General features: G+C 49.5%; 1 protein-coding gene across 1 annotated transcript in view; it reads left to right on the top strand.

Moving 5' to 3' along the window:
* Window positions 1-13,440, top strand: part of DNAH9 (dynein axonemal heavy chain 9) — a 170,770-nt gene that overhangs the window by 78,078 nt on the left and 79,252 nt on the right. The window contains exons 47-51 of the mRNA XM_034067817.1: window positions 159-320; window positions 1,623-1,856; window positions 7,282-7,542; window positions 9,079-9,504; window positions 11,653-11,772. Coding sequence (XP_033923708.1) covers window positions 159-320; window positions 1,623-1,856; window positions 7,282-7,542; window positions 9,079-9,504; window positions 11,653-11,772 — 1,203 coding nt within the window. The remainder of the gene's footprint in view (window positions 1-158; window positions 321-1,622; window positions 1,857-7,281; window positions 7,543-9,078; window positions 9,505-11,652; window positions 11,773-13,440) is intronic.

The raw sequence follows: 13,440 nt of genomic DNA, 5'->3' as shown, positions 1-13,440 counted from the left end.
ATGCCTTTCCCAGGCCAGGTTTGCTGGTGTGAAGGGCAAGGACTTGAGCACAGAGGTTGCTGGTGGTGTGGAAGTGGCTGCTAGAGCCCAGGCTGGGCTGGAGCCTGGTGCCTGCTCCCAGCCATGTCTTCTCCCCTTCTCCTCCCCTGCCTCTGCAGGTCGCGCTGTGCTTCTCCCCAGTCGGCAGCAGGCTCCGTGTCCGCAGCAGGAGGTTCCCGGCCATCGTCAGCTGCGTGGCCATAGACTGGTTCCAGGAATGGCCACGGGAGGCCCTCGAGTCCGTCAGCCTCCGCTTCCTGCGGGAGACAGAGGCCGTGGAGGTGAGCTCCTCACCTGCCAGCGTCTGAGCTGCGCCTGGGCTTGGCTTCCTCTATGGGGTTCCTGTGCTGGTCACCCATGGGCGCATGGTGCTGGCAGCAGCCGCATGTGGTTTTGTCCCTCTCTTCCTGCAAGCAGTGTCTCACACTGTGAGGAGTGTTGCAGAGTCATAGACTCAGGAAACAGTTAGGGCTGGAAGGGTTTGCTCACCTTGGTTGCCTTCCAACACTTACCCAGGACATCTGGGCGACTGTTCAGTGAGGAACTGCTGGTACTGCTGTTCACCTTCATTGAACCATGCTTCAAGTATGGTGTGTATTTCATACAACCACCTGACAGGAGGACGGAGCCAGGAGGGGCTGGCCTCTGCTCCCAAGGAACAAGGGATGGGACAAGAGGAAACAACCTCAAGCTGCACCAGGGCAGGTTTAGATGGAGCTGAGGAACAATTCCTGCCCCAGAGGGTGCTCAGGCATTGGAACAGGCTGCCCAGGGCAGGGCTGCAGTCAGTGTCCCTGCAAGTGTGCACACAGTATGGAGACGAGGCCTCAGTGCCATGGGTTAGTGGTGGCCTTGGCAGGGCTGGGGTAAGGGTTGGACTGGATGACCTGAAAGGGCTTTTCCAACCCAACTGATTCTATGATTCTGTGTATCTCAGAGAAGCCCATGGGCCTTAGCAGAGGTATGGCCATGGGCACCACACGTGTGTGCTTGGACACTGATGGTGTTGCCAGTGAAATGACTGCTTTGCTAACAAGAGGCACCTGACAAAACAGCCCAGAAATAACCTAATGCTTGTAATTATTGCAGGGAACTTTTCACTGCTGTGTCTGAGTGTCTGTAATTCTCAAGGGCAAATTATGTCAAGTTCTCACTGATGACAACCTGCTTCTAGACTAAAAGAGATTCATTTCTGTTTGTTTAGCTTTTCCGGGCAGGATTTGGGAAGAATAAAGTCTGCACTGTTTCATTTTCTGAGTTTGCACTTTCCCCATTTGTACAGAAGAAAAGCCCAAATTTATACTTAAAAGGCTGTTATTTTGTAAAGCTAAATGCAAGAAAATCTGCCTGGAATGAGATAAAGCATGAGATAAAAAGACATAAAGACAGGCATAAAGTACATGAGCAGTCAAAGTTATTTTAGAGATAAGAAGTGAAAAGGGATCAACTTAGATGTTACATCCTGGATTTTGCTACAGCAGAATAAAAAGTTAATAAATTCCTTTCTATCCAGCCCAGGAGTGTGTTATATATAGTTGTTCTGTTTCAAATCGTTTCTCCTTGTCTTCTTATCTTACCTTTAGGATTCACTGAAAGGCTCAATAAGCAAATTCATGGCCTATGTCCACACAAGTGTCAACGAGGTATCCCGATTGTATCTGAGCAATGACCGGCGATATAACTACACCACTCCAAAGTCATTCCTTGAGCAAATCAAACTGTATCAGAATTTGCTATTGAAAAAGGGCAAGGATTTAAAGGCAAAAATGGAGCGCCTGGAGAATGGTCTGGAGAAGCTCAAAAGCACATCTGCACAAGTAAGCAAACCCTTTGGGTTAAAAGCTGATGGTTTTCCCTGTTTCTCTGTTAGGGACATCTCTGCATCCTGGTTCAGAGGAGAACTTTATGGGCTGAAGCTGTACAAGAGGTAAAATTTATGTTAGATCTTGGCTTGAGCTGGGCTCCTGGAGGAGCAGAAGCGATGGTCTGTACTGGGAAGGAGAAGACAAGGCCCTCAGTGCCATGAGTTAGTGGTGCCCTTGACAGTGCTGGGGCAATGGTTGGACTTGATAATCTTAAAGGTCTCTTCCAACCCCACTGATTCCATGTGTGTCTGATCTCTGCTTTTTGAATGGTAACCGTGAGTTAAAATAAAAGGTAAATAAAAGGTAAATAAAAGGAGGTAAGGATCCAGTTGGCTCTGTGCATCTTCTTCTGATGGTTCAATATCAGCTGTGCTGGCAAAATAGCTTATAAAATACAGGAAGATCAGTGATCTATGGATTTGCATTCAGGACATCTACAATAACTTCAGCAAAACCCCTCTCAAACTAAATAGAACATCCTTTTAAAATGAAGTTGATCATTTTCCCTTGCATTGTTCTATCCATCTTTAAGGAAAATTAATGCATGTTTGAAATGTGGGTTAGCCATCCCCAAATCCCCCTGCTATAAAGCAACACAAGTAGAAGTTTTTCTGAGTATTTAAATGAGGTCTTTGCAGTGCACAAGCTGCCTTTCAGAGCTTTGCTCTCTACCTCTGTTCCCAAACTCCTGTTTTTCTCTCCATTTCATATTCTATTCACTCTCACAAATGTTCATTTACAAGCTTCTACTGTGGCAAATGGGCCTGTCCTGAAGTTGCTCCAAAGAAATGTGGGGGTTGACATGAACGGAGGACTAGCAGGTTCATCCCCTTCCTTATAGATCTTCTGGATAATGCTGGGAACATTAGTCATGTCTGTCACACTCAATAGGACAGTTGCCTTACTGGAGGGTGATGTATGGGCTTTATTAGTGCCTCTCAACTCTAGCAGTCTGTGTCTTACTTTAAGCAGTTGCTTCTTTCATGGTAAGGACAGGTCTTTAGGGACATAAGAGGAGAGTGGGCATGTTTCATGTCCCCTTTGCAGGTTATAGCATCTCCTTTGTAAGGATGCAGCTGAGGATGAACAGCACCCACCACAACCAGTGATGCCAAGCAAAGCAAGGAGTGCATGCCCTCAATGCAAAGCAGGCCTTACACCTACCTTACCTATAGAGGCAAATAATTCTGCTGAGCTGTGGGACATTGCTGCTTTTGATGGCACCCCAGTGGTGGACAAGATGGGTTCGGTCTGTTCTCCATTGGGAGCAACTGATATAAAATAACCTTTTGAGAGGAGACAAGTTCCTGTAGTGTCAGATACAGGGACCACTCTGTATTCTTCATGTATATCTTCATATGGGTGTTACATAGGCAAGCATTCTCTGAGGAGCCATAAAACAGATTCTAAGTATTGGTGGAGGACTGGGAGGAGATAGGAAGCCACAGAACCTGTGGGTCTTGGAAGGTTTGTTGTTGCAAGGCGAGAAGTGCCTATTTGTGAAGTTGATTAAAATGCAGAGCAGTGAGGACAAATATGTCAAATTTGAATCTAAAATTAACATTGGGGGCCTAAAATTAAACGCCTAAATTATCAGATGTGTGCAATTGTCAAAACTGCTGTTGATTTGAAACCAGAGGGTAGATACGTATTGGGAATCATACCAGAATGTTCAATCTTGCATATGGATTTAAAAGCCTGAACTTTATTTTCACCATGGAAATGACTGGTCTTGGTGCTGAGGATGTGACAAGTCTTCTGTGTGTCATCTCCAGGCTGTGTTCTGTAATGAATGTAATTCAGTGTAATACTGTGGGTATTCAAAGCAAAGGGGGAGGATTTTGATACCTGGGTTTGGCCAGGTTGTGCCTGAACTCTGAGGACTAGTGCTCCCATCAGCAGCATTCTCCAGATTCCTGCTGCTGGGATGCTAGGACAAGTTCATGATGAGGTGTATGTGTTTGTATAGACTGTTCAGTTTGGCCTCAGCATGAGGCCAGTACTTTGTGACTTTGCTGTTGCAGTTCAACACAACCTCTCCCCTTCCTTTTACTCAGCTCCCCCTCCCATGCTCTATTTTTGTCTTTTGGGATCTGGACTTCTTGATACCCTCGAGCAGCTTCCTTCTAAAAGAAACCTGTTTTGTTACCTTACAAGCCCAACTGTCCTTCCATGAAGACAGAGGCTGTCCTCAGCACTCAGAGAAGCAAAAGCTGGCTTCCAGTTCCTAGGACGTAACAGATGTGGAAGCTGTGTGCGATGAGTAATTTGTTTTTCAGAGGCTTGCTCTGAAGAGGTCAGCATTCTGCTCAGAGCTCAGCGTGAGTAATTTTAGGATGACTTGGGTTAGGATTGCATCACTGCATCCCAGATTCAGGGCTCACTTGCTCTATCAATTAATTGCTGACCTTTGTGAGGTATTTGGTGTTCTTGGAACAAGGCAAGGACAATCAGATAAAATGAGTCTTTTGGGAGCCTGCCCTCCAGCTTTTCTGTTCTTGAATTATTCTTCTTATGCTCTCCTGGTGTTAAGCAAGCACTTCCTCCTTCCGTGTTGCAGTCATAGTACATCTATTACTATGAATCCCTTGAATCTCTCATTTGCTTTGCTCTTTCCCTTTCTACTTCATATTGCTAGTTGCTTAGCAGATTGTCATGGACTGAGGAAGCTGCTTACAGGTTTTCCATATTTGTTAGCACTGTCTGGGACAAAGTACTCTTTGTGGCCCATAATGATATTTCACATGCTAAGGCACATGAATGCTGGATCTGTCGTTCACGCCTTGATCTGATGTTGCCTATGGGAAGGAGGTTCATAGCACTGTCTCTTCTTCTGGGGAGGACATTCTGCTGCCCTTTTCCATGCCACCGCAGTACCTCCTTGTACTGTTATTCCCTTGTAGCTCTTACTTTCTTCTGCTTACCTGCTACGTGTTACCCAAAAAGCATCTTCTGCCTTCACCAGTGTTGGCAGACACTGGAAAAGTCAAGGGTGGTTTTCTGCCCTCCCCTGGATGTGGTAACTACTCCTTTGTGGGGTGCCTGGGTGGTGATTTATAAAGCACATGTCTGTGGCGGCTCCACAACACAGTGTGGTCCAATGCCAGACTGGTTTTGGGGTGGGTGTGAAGGCAGCATTTAGAGGAACTTGTTTGCTGTGCTGAAGGGGTGGGAGTGGAAGAGTAAAATTAGTCAGTGTATATTCCCTGTGTCACCTCCAGGGCCTCTGTAACGACAGTGAGAGGTTATTGAGGTACAGCTCCCATTTCACTCTTTCCATTGCACAAACACTCTGCAGTTGTCCTCACTGAGCTGCGTTTGAGCTTTAGCCTCTCTAGGGAAAACAGTTGTTTCCTTTCATGTTGCAAAGGCCTGCTGTAGCTAGGGGAGGCTGGAGGCCACCATGTGTCCCCCAATGTGGTGAGGTCTATTGGTCCAGCAGAGCCTTGGGGTACATATCACAGCTCCAACTTGCATTCTTTCCACTGGGAATTTAACACGGAACCCAAGCCCATGGCTGGGCAGGAGCCTTCACATTTGGGCTTCCAAATACCTCTGTCAGGCAAAGCCTTACTCAGCCTTTTGCTCACTTCAGTCCTGACAATGTTAGAGCAAATCCTTTTCCCTTTCATTGCTCATGTGCTTGGTTGAAAGCAGGTTTTGTCAGGGTGCTTCCTGTTCTCACAGGCTGCGTTGGGGCTGAGTTCACATCTGCTCATTCTGTTCAGTGCTTATGGGTTTTAATCCCTGGCTTGCTTTGTTGTGCTCATGTCAACCCCTATAGCCCCCATCTGTGTGTGTACCCAGCACATGAGCACTGATTTGGTGGCAGAAGGTCACAAGCCATATCATCAGCAAAACTTCCATTTCCTGCAATCCCTGAAAGCCTGGAGCTGAGCAAGGAGCCGGTACTGAGTTTGCCGGCTGAAGGGATTATGTGCCATAAGCCCGGAGTCATTTGGATTTACAGTCGTGTCTTTGTCCTGGTGAATGCAGCATTGTAGTTGCAGGCAGCAGGAGATGACAATGGTTCAACTACACAAAGAGACTGCAGAGAAACTGCTCTCCCCTTCAAGCTGAGGCCAAACGTCACAAGCTTCAGGATATAGGATTGCAAATTGTGCTCTCTTTGGGTGTGAAGACAGAATTATCAACAAAAGCTAGTGTCCAACTTCCTTTCTAGTGAGTATTTTATGCAGGTAAAGACGTATCCCGGGAGCTTGAAGCAGCCCTTTATGGGCCGGACAGCAGGACAGTGAAAGCTTCCGTGGCCTGCACAAAGCCCATGTGAAGTCATGGGAAGGGGTGGGTTTAGAAAGAGACTTTGTCTTCAGGTGAGAGCTGCTGTGAGCTCCTGCACCATGCAAGTGCTTCTGCCTGTCCCCACCTTGCTGGGTGTGAGCAGCTTCTCGGTGGAACAGTGTGTGAGGAGCTGCCACCACTGCCATGTGTTCTGATGGCTGAAGAGATCTCTTCTCAAGCTCATGTGATACTGCATTGTAAAGCCCCTTGAGCCCTGCCCCTCTGACAAGGGCTGTACCTGACAGCTGTCATCTTCCAGATGTGAAAAATGCCCTTCCTATCACAAGTGTGTAGGACCTGATGGTTGTGAGGGAGCGCATGGGGTGCTGCCTCTGCCCTGTGTGTGTGGGGCAGGGGATGGAGGGGTGGGGGAGAGGCAGGGTGCACAGTTACCTGGTGCACAGCTCCTTCACGTGCTCCGTTCTGCCAGTGTCAAGGTTAGGAAGCAATAGGAAGAATGGGTGGGTTGTACTGTGTCATCTCCACTGCAGAACACACGTGCACAGCACTTGCACGCTGCCTTTCCTAGGACTGTGATTTAACATCAGATCTCATGTTCAAAGCTGGATCTGCTTGGCTTTACAATGAAAGAACCTTCCGTGCCAATGCCTAGTCTGTGATGAGGCTCCTGGGCTTTACAAAAGTAATCCCAGTGTATAATCCCTGCATCCACTTCAGATACACCTGAAATTAAACCTTTTGCCTACTTCCCATTGGATTCTGCTCAAAGCCACGTTTGTTTTGCCCTGGCAGCTGAGCAGGGATGGGACAACATCCTCAGCAGCTCACCCTGCTGGTGCTGGTGTCTCCTCTGCTGGGTTTCCCACCACTGGCAGGCTGCTCTGGTGTGCACATGAGCACTCCAGCTGTGACCCAAGCACCATGAGCAGTAGGATCCTGCTTACAGCCAGGAATACTGCTTTTCTGTGCTCCCAGGGCATCGTCTGCTTTACACACAGGCCAGCCATGCTTTTGGGTACCACTGAGCCCCTCTAGAGTGTGAGCCCATGCTGCTGGGCAGGGGGGGAGCAGGTTGGTGGGTATCTGTGCTCCCGTGTGTGTTTCTTCCCCCTAGGTGGATGAACTGAAGGCCAAGCTGGCAGCCCAAGAAGTGGAGCTGAAGCAGAAGAATGATGATGCTGACAAGCTGATCCAGGTGGTGGGGGTGGAGACGGAGAAAGTGAGCAGGGAAAAGGCCATCGCCGATGACGAAGAGCAGAAGGTGGCACTGATCACCCAGGAGGTTGAGCAGAAACAGAAGGACTGTGAAGAGGACCTGGCCAAAGCTGAGCCTGCCCTGGAAGCTGCCCAGGAAGCTCTGAACACACTCAACAAGGTAGGGTGAGGATTCCTGTGGGAATCCATATCTCCCCTCTGTGTTGTGGGGGGAAAGGACATCTGATGGTTGCGAAAATGGGACCAACCGGTGCCATCAGGGAAGAGGGCAGAGCTCCTGTTATCTGGTTCATCAGCATGGCACTCACTGAGGACCTGGCTTGTCCTCTTCATGTGGTGCTGGAGACTCTTGCAGTAAGGAAAGAAACCAGCACCCCCGTGATGCCCAGGTCTTCCTTAGTAGCCTGGCCAGGACAGCAACATCCTCCCTCCCATTCAGGGTCATAGAATCACCATTCCTGTCATGTCATGGAAGTGCTCTTTCCCTAGAGAAGAAGCCAGAGTACCAGCTCAGCATCCCAGTTCCACAGAGATATAGGCTAGAAAGACTGGCTGCTCTGCTGGAGCCCTCCCAGCACCCTGAGCAGCAGCCCCACCACATGTGGGGCTGGGGAGAGCCCATGTAGTGTGTGCTGAGCTGCTCAGGGCACACGCAGTGGAGAAGGGCATGTTGGGGGCCTTGTCTGTGCTCATGGTTGGTTCCATGTCATTGAGCTTGTTCATAAGAGACATTTTACATTGGATGCTGCGAGGGCTGGAGCAGCTCTGCTCTGGAGCCAGGCTGAGAGAGCTGGGCTGAGGCAGCCTGGACAAGAGAAGGCTCCTGAAGGGGAGACCTGAGAGCAGCTGCAGTGCCTAAAGGGGCTGCAGGAAAGCTGGAGAGGGGCTTGGGACAAGAGCCTGTAGGGACAGGCCAAGGGGAATGGCTTGAACCTGCCAGAACAGGGGAGACTGAGCTGAGCTCTTAGGCAGAAGCTGTTCCCTGTGAGGGTGCTGAGGCACTGGCACAGGGTGCCCAGAGAAGCTGTGGCTGCCCCATCGCTGGCAGTGTTCAAGGCCAGGTTGGACACAGGGGCTTGGAGCAGCTGCTCCAGTGGAAGGTGTCCCTGCCCATGGCAGGGGTTGGAGCTGTGTGAGCTTTAAGGTTCCTTCCAGCACAAACCAGTCTGGGATTCTACAGCTGCTCTCCTGCTGAAGGTTCTTGGTTAAAGTTCCTACATTTGGGCTGGGTGATAGTCCTGTGAAAACACGGGTGCACACAAATAATTCAACAAGACCTTAAGGGATGTGTGTCTGGCACAGGGAGCAGTTGAGCTGAAGGGCAGCTCTGCAAGGCAGCTTTATTGGGGCTGAGGGGTATTTATTTGGAAAGGCTTCCTCTTTCCTTATAGTGATCTTCTGAGGAGGCAGAAAACCTCCTGCTCCCCAGGGTAGCCGGGTTGGCAGCAGAGAAGGAGTGGTAGTCTGGGAAGGAATGCTGCACTGCACTGGTCCCAGTAGGATTTAAGGAGCTGGATGCAGGGAATTGAGCACCTGTGCTGTAAGCATGCATAGTGGTGATTTAAAGGCTGCGATGTTCAGGCCAAGAGAAACCCAATTTATCAGATTGATAGCTTGGAAGTCTGGCTCTGTTAGTGGCAAAGCAAAAAGAAAACCCATTCATTTTTGGCTAACAACCTTGTTTTCCCCTTTTCAGAAGAATCTGACAGAGCTGAGGTCCTTTGGGTCACCGCCTTCAGCTGTCAGCAATGTCACCGCAGCAGTGATGGTGCTGATGGCTCCGGGAGGAAGGATTCCCAAGGACAGGAGCTGGAAAGCAGCGAAAATCGCCATGGCCAGAGTGGATGGCTTCCTGGACTCCCTGATCAAGTTCGATAAGGAGAACATCCATGAGAACTGCCTCAAAGCTCTTCAGCCCTATCTACAAGACCCCAAGTTCAAGCCTGAATTCGTGACCACCAAGTCCTTGGCCGCGGCCGGCCTCTGCTCCTGGGTGCTGAACATCGTGCGCTTCCACACCGTGTTCTGCGAGGTGCAGCCCAAGAGGCAGGCGCTCAGCAAAGCCAATGCAGAGCTGGCAGTTGCCCAGGACAAGCTGGCCAGCATCAAGGCCAAAATTGCTGTGAGTGCTTGCCCCGTGGTGGCACCCATCACACCAGTCACTGCCTGGGGAGAGAGCTCCGCTTTGTTTCTCTGCACTTGTGGGATTGTAAGGGCAGGGAGGGGATCACAGAATCACAGAATGGTTTGGGTTGGAAAGGGCCTTAACATCATCCGGTTCCAGCCCCCTGCCATGGGCAGGGACACCTCACATTAGACCATGTTGCCCAAGGCTCTGTCCAACCTGGGCTTGAACACTGCCAGGGATGGGGCATTCACCACTTCTTTGGGCAGCATGTTCCAGTGCCTCACCACCCCCACACTAAAGACTGTAGTCTTTTCTGTCCCTTTTATTGCTGCTTTCTACATTTCATCTGTTCTTCTCCAGCCTTGCTTGCACCTTAAGAATCATCCCAATCTCCCCAATCATAGAATGGCTTTGGCTGAAAAGACCTTAAAGCTCATCCATTTCCAACCCCTGCCACGAGCAGGGACCCCTTCCACTGGAGCAGCTTGCTCCAAGCCCCTGTGTCCAACCTGGCCTTGAAATTAGCCTCTAATTTTCACATCTCAGATGTAAAATAGTGCTGGGGAACGTATCCTATGCCGTTATGCTGCTTGTTTCCAAAGCTTTTAATGCCTGAACTTTATGATGATGTTAAAGCAAATGACAGTCTCTGGGTTGGTTATTGCTGCTCCCCTTGTGTGCTCTTACAGAACTACCCGGTTTAGGGAGTTTTCCCCTCTGCACATGGGTAAGGAGACACTGCTCAGCATGGGGGATGTGTGGGGAGATATATCCTTGCTTACCAAGCTGGGGTATCTTGGATACTGATGTGAGACTGATTCATACCTGCTCACGTCAGAGCCCTGAGCTGTCACGTATCCTTTTTTTAGTGATAAATGAGACTGTTGTGATTGTCAGGAATATTGAGTACCTTTCCCTCTGCTTTGTCTGCCTGGGAAATACGTTTGCTATGACTCTGGGGAGGGGAGATGTAAAAGCAAGGTGTATACTCACAGTTGCACACAGATGTGTGTGTCTGTGGGGTACTGCAGGTGTGATCTCTTCTTCATAGCTCATAGGTACTCATTTATCAGACCATGCTTGGGTAATGGGATTCTCTATATACAAGTGTACATCTGCACATACATTCATATGCATGCAGAAACACAACCTTTTTGTGTTATTAATTCTAAAGCAGGTCAAGGAGAGACAGTTTTGTGTTCCCCAGTATTCAGGAGAGTTACAGATATCCCTAATATGATCCTTTTCCATTTCCAGGTTTTTTTCTGGTGTGTAGCTCAACCAGTGTCAAAGTGATTTACAAGCAGTTAAGCCTTAAGCGTTTGCATTGGGTGCAGATAAAATCAATTATTACTTCTCTTATCAGAAGTGAAATGTTCCAAGGTCTCATGGCAGCTCTGGATTTGGTTTAGACCAGAGTGTGAACAGATCTGTCCAAGCAAAGGGCTCTTTTTCTCCAGGTGGTTCGGGCTCTTTCTGCCCCTTCTCGGCCCCAAAGCACTTTGCAGCCAACCTGCATGTGGAATGATCCCAACTAGTGCTGGTTGGGCTCCTCTGCAGGAGCCTCCCAGGGGACATGCTCAGGAGCAGAACAGTTTTATTGATTCCCTCATTATATTCCCTTCTAGAAATAGGGTGTGAGAGGAATGGCTTGGACATGGTTCAATACTTGCAGCTGCCCAAGGCATCCCTTGGGGACTTAAATACAACTTGGTGAGGTAGCCTTGAGGGCTGCACTGGGACCAAGGGAGCTGCAGCATCAGGAAACATGGAGTTCTGTTCTCTCAGCTGCCCTCTCACTGCTCAGCCATAGCACCAGTCATTGGTACTTGGTCATAAGGGGACCTCCTTTCCCAGTTTAAATTCACACTAGGGCAGAGCCCCAGATAAAGGAGCTTTATGTGCTCTTTGCCTCGACCCTGTGCTGAGGAAGTGAATTACAAGCACATAAAATAACACAGCACATCACTGCTCTGTGCTGGCTCCTGATGCCACAACTCTGCAGAACAGCTGCACCCTTGGCAGCGGTGGGGCTGTGTGTGGTGGTGGAGCTTGGCCAGCACTGCCCATGAGGGAAATGGTCTCTGGAGAAGGGTTTTCCTTAAGACTGTGCTCTTGTTGTCTCCTTGTCCGCATGCGCAGCGCCTCAATGAGAACCTGCGGAAGCTCACAGCCAAGTTTGAGAAGGCCACTTCAGACAAACTCAAATGTCAGCAAGAAGCTGAAGCAACAGCGTGTACCATCGCTCTTGCAAATCGCCTGGTGAGTGTCAGCAGATGCAGCTCTGGTGCCATGAATGGGAGGTATCAGGTGCTGCTGAGATGTGAACCACGTGCACATGGTACATGACATCCTCTCGTTTGTGGGGAACACGTTTCCTACCCTGCAGCAAGCTTCAGGAATGGAAATGATTTTGGGTTGGCTCTTTTCATCCACTGCTTGTGTTTAAAGAGACCGGTTATACTCTCTTCACAGCTCTCACCTCCTTTCTGTTACCTGAATGTGTGATCAAGTACTGATGGGCCCGAACTGGGTGACTTAAACATCGGATGGGTAAAATAAAGGTGGGAATATTACAGTAGCTTTGCAGGTTTTGGACTGGGAAGCAGTGAATAGCTCCAAAAAAGCAGTGTCTGTCCCTGTTCTCAGGCCATCAGTATGCATCTCCTGTTGTATCGTCAAAACATGCAGCTTCCTTGTCTTCAGTGGGGGCAGTGCCCTTGTCACTGCTTCAACCATTAAAGACTGAGAGGCAGTGGCTTCTGGTCCCACTGTCCTCTTAGCTGAAGCCTCAGCTCACATCCAGTGCTGCCATTATCCTTAACCTTGTGCTTTGGCTTCTGCACTGGCTGTTAGCTTGGAGCAAGCCACATCTTCCTCCAGGCAAAGAAACAGACTGCAGGAGATTGTCCTGTGTGTGAGCTCTGCCTAGTGGGGTTGGAGTTGATTCTAGCAGCCAGATCTGCTGACTCAAGCTCACCCTCCAGCACCCAAAGGCAGCATTGACATCATCTGCATGGAGAACCACAACTGTTCTGTGCTTTCAAAACATCTGATTTGTTGTGCCTGCAGGGGTTGGAGCAGCTCTGCTCTGGAGCCAGGCTGAGAGAGCTGGGCTGGGGCAGCCTGGACAAGAGAAGGCTCCTGAAGGGGAAACCTGAGAGCAGCTCCAGTGCCTAAAGGGGCTGCAAGAAAGCTGGAGAGGGGCTTGGGACAAGGGCCTGTAGGGACAGGCCAAGGGGAATGGCTTGAACCTGCCAGAACAGGAGAGACTGAGCTGAGCTCTTAGGCAGAAGCTCTTCCCTGTGAGGGTGCTGAGGCGCTGGCACAGGGTGCCCAGAGAAGCTGTGGCTGCCCCATCGCTGGCAGTGTTCAAGGCCAGGTTGGACACAGGGGTTTGGAGCAAGCTGCTCCAGTGGAAGGGGTCCCTGCCTGTGGCAGGAGTTGGAACTGGATGAGCTTTAAGGTTCCTTCCAGCACAAGCCAGTCTGTGAGTCTATGATAAGATGCAGTTAGCTGTAAGGACATCTATGAGTACAGATTAGGCAGTGCACTCCCAAGTGCCCTTCCTCCCAGGAGCAGTGGAGATAAAGAGTGTGCTCAAACCACTCTTTACCAAGACGCTGTACCTGTATGTCCAGGAGAGCATGCTGGCCTGTCTGATTATATTCAGGGATGGAGATTGGTCTCTGTCTTGTTGAAGCAGCTTCTGCTGGTGGAGCTGGTGGCAGATAAGTCACAGTACAGAAGTTCTGCTGGATCCAAGTTTCTCTGCTTGTTTTATCAGCTCCTGGCTGTGTTGGGCTGTAATTTATATGTAAAGTATCTGTTTGTACCTATCCCTCTGCAGAGCAGTGAAGCCTTTTGCTTGGGGTATGGAGAGTTGTGCTCAGTTCTCTATCCTACTCTCAAACCTTTTAATGTGACCTT

This window comes from Melopsittacus undulatus, chromosome 11, assembly GCF_012275295.1.
Source record: "Melopsittacus undulatus isolate bMelUnd1 chromosome 11, bMelUnd1.mat.Z, whole genome shotgun sequence".
Taxonomy (NCBI): domain Eukaryota; kingdom Metazoa; phylum Chordata; class Aves; order Psittaciformes; family Psittaculidae; genus Melopsittacus; species Melopsittacus undulatus.
Note: the sequence above shows the minus strand (reverse complement) of the source record. Positions and strands in the feature narration are given on the sequence as shown.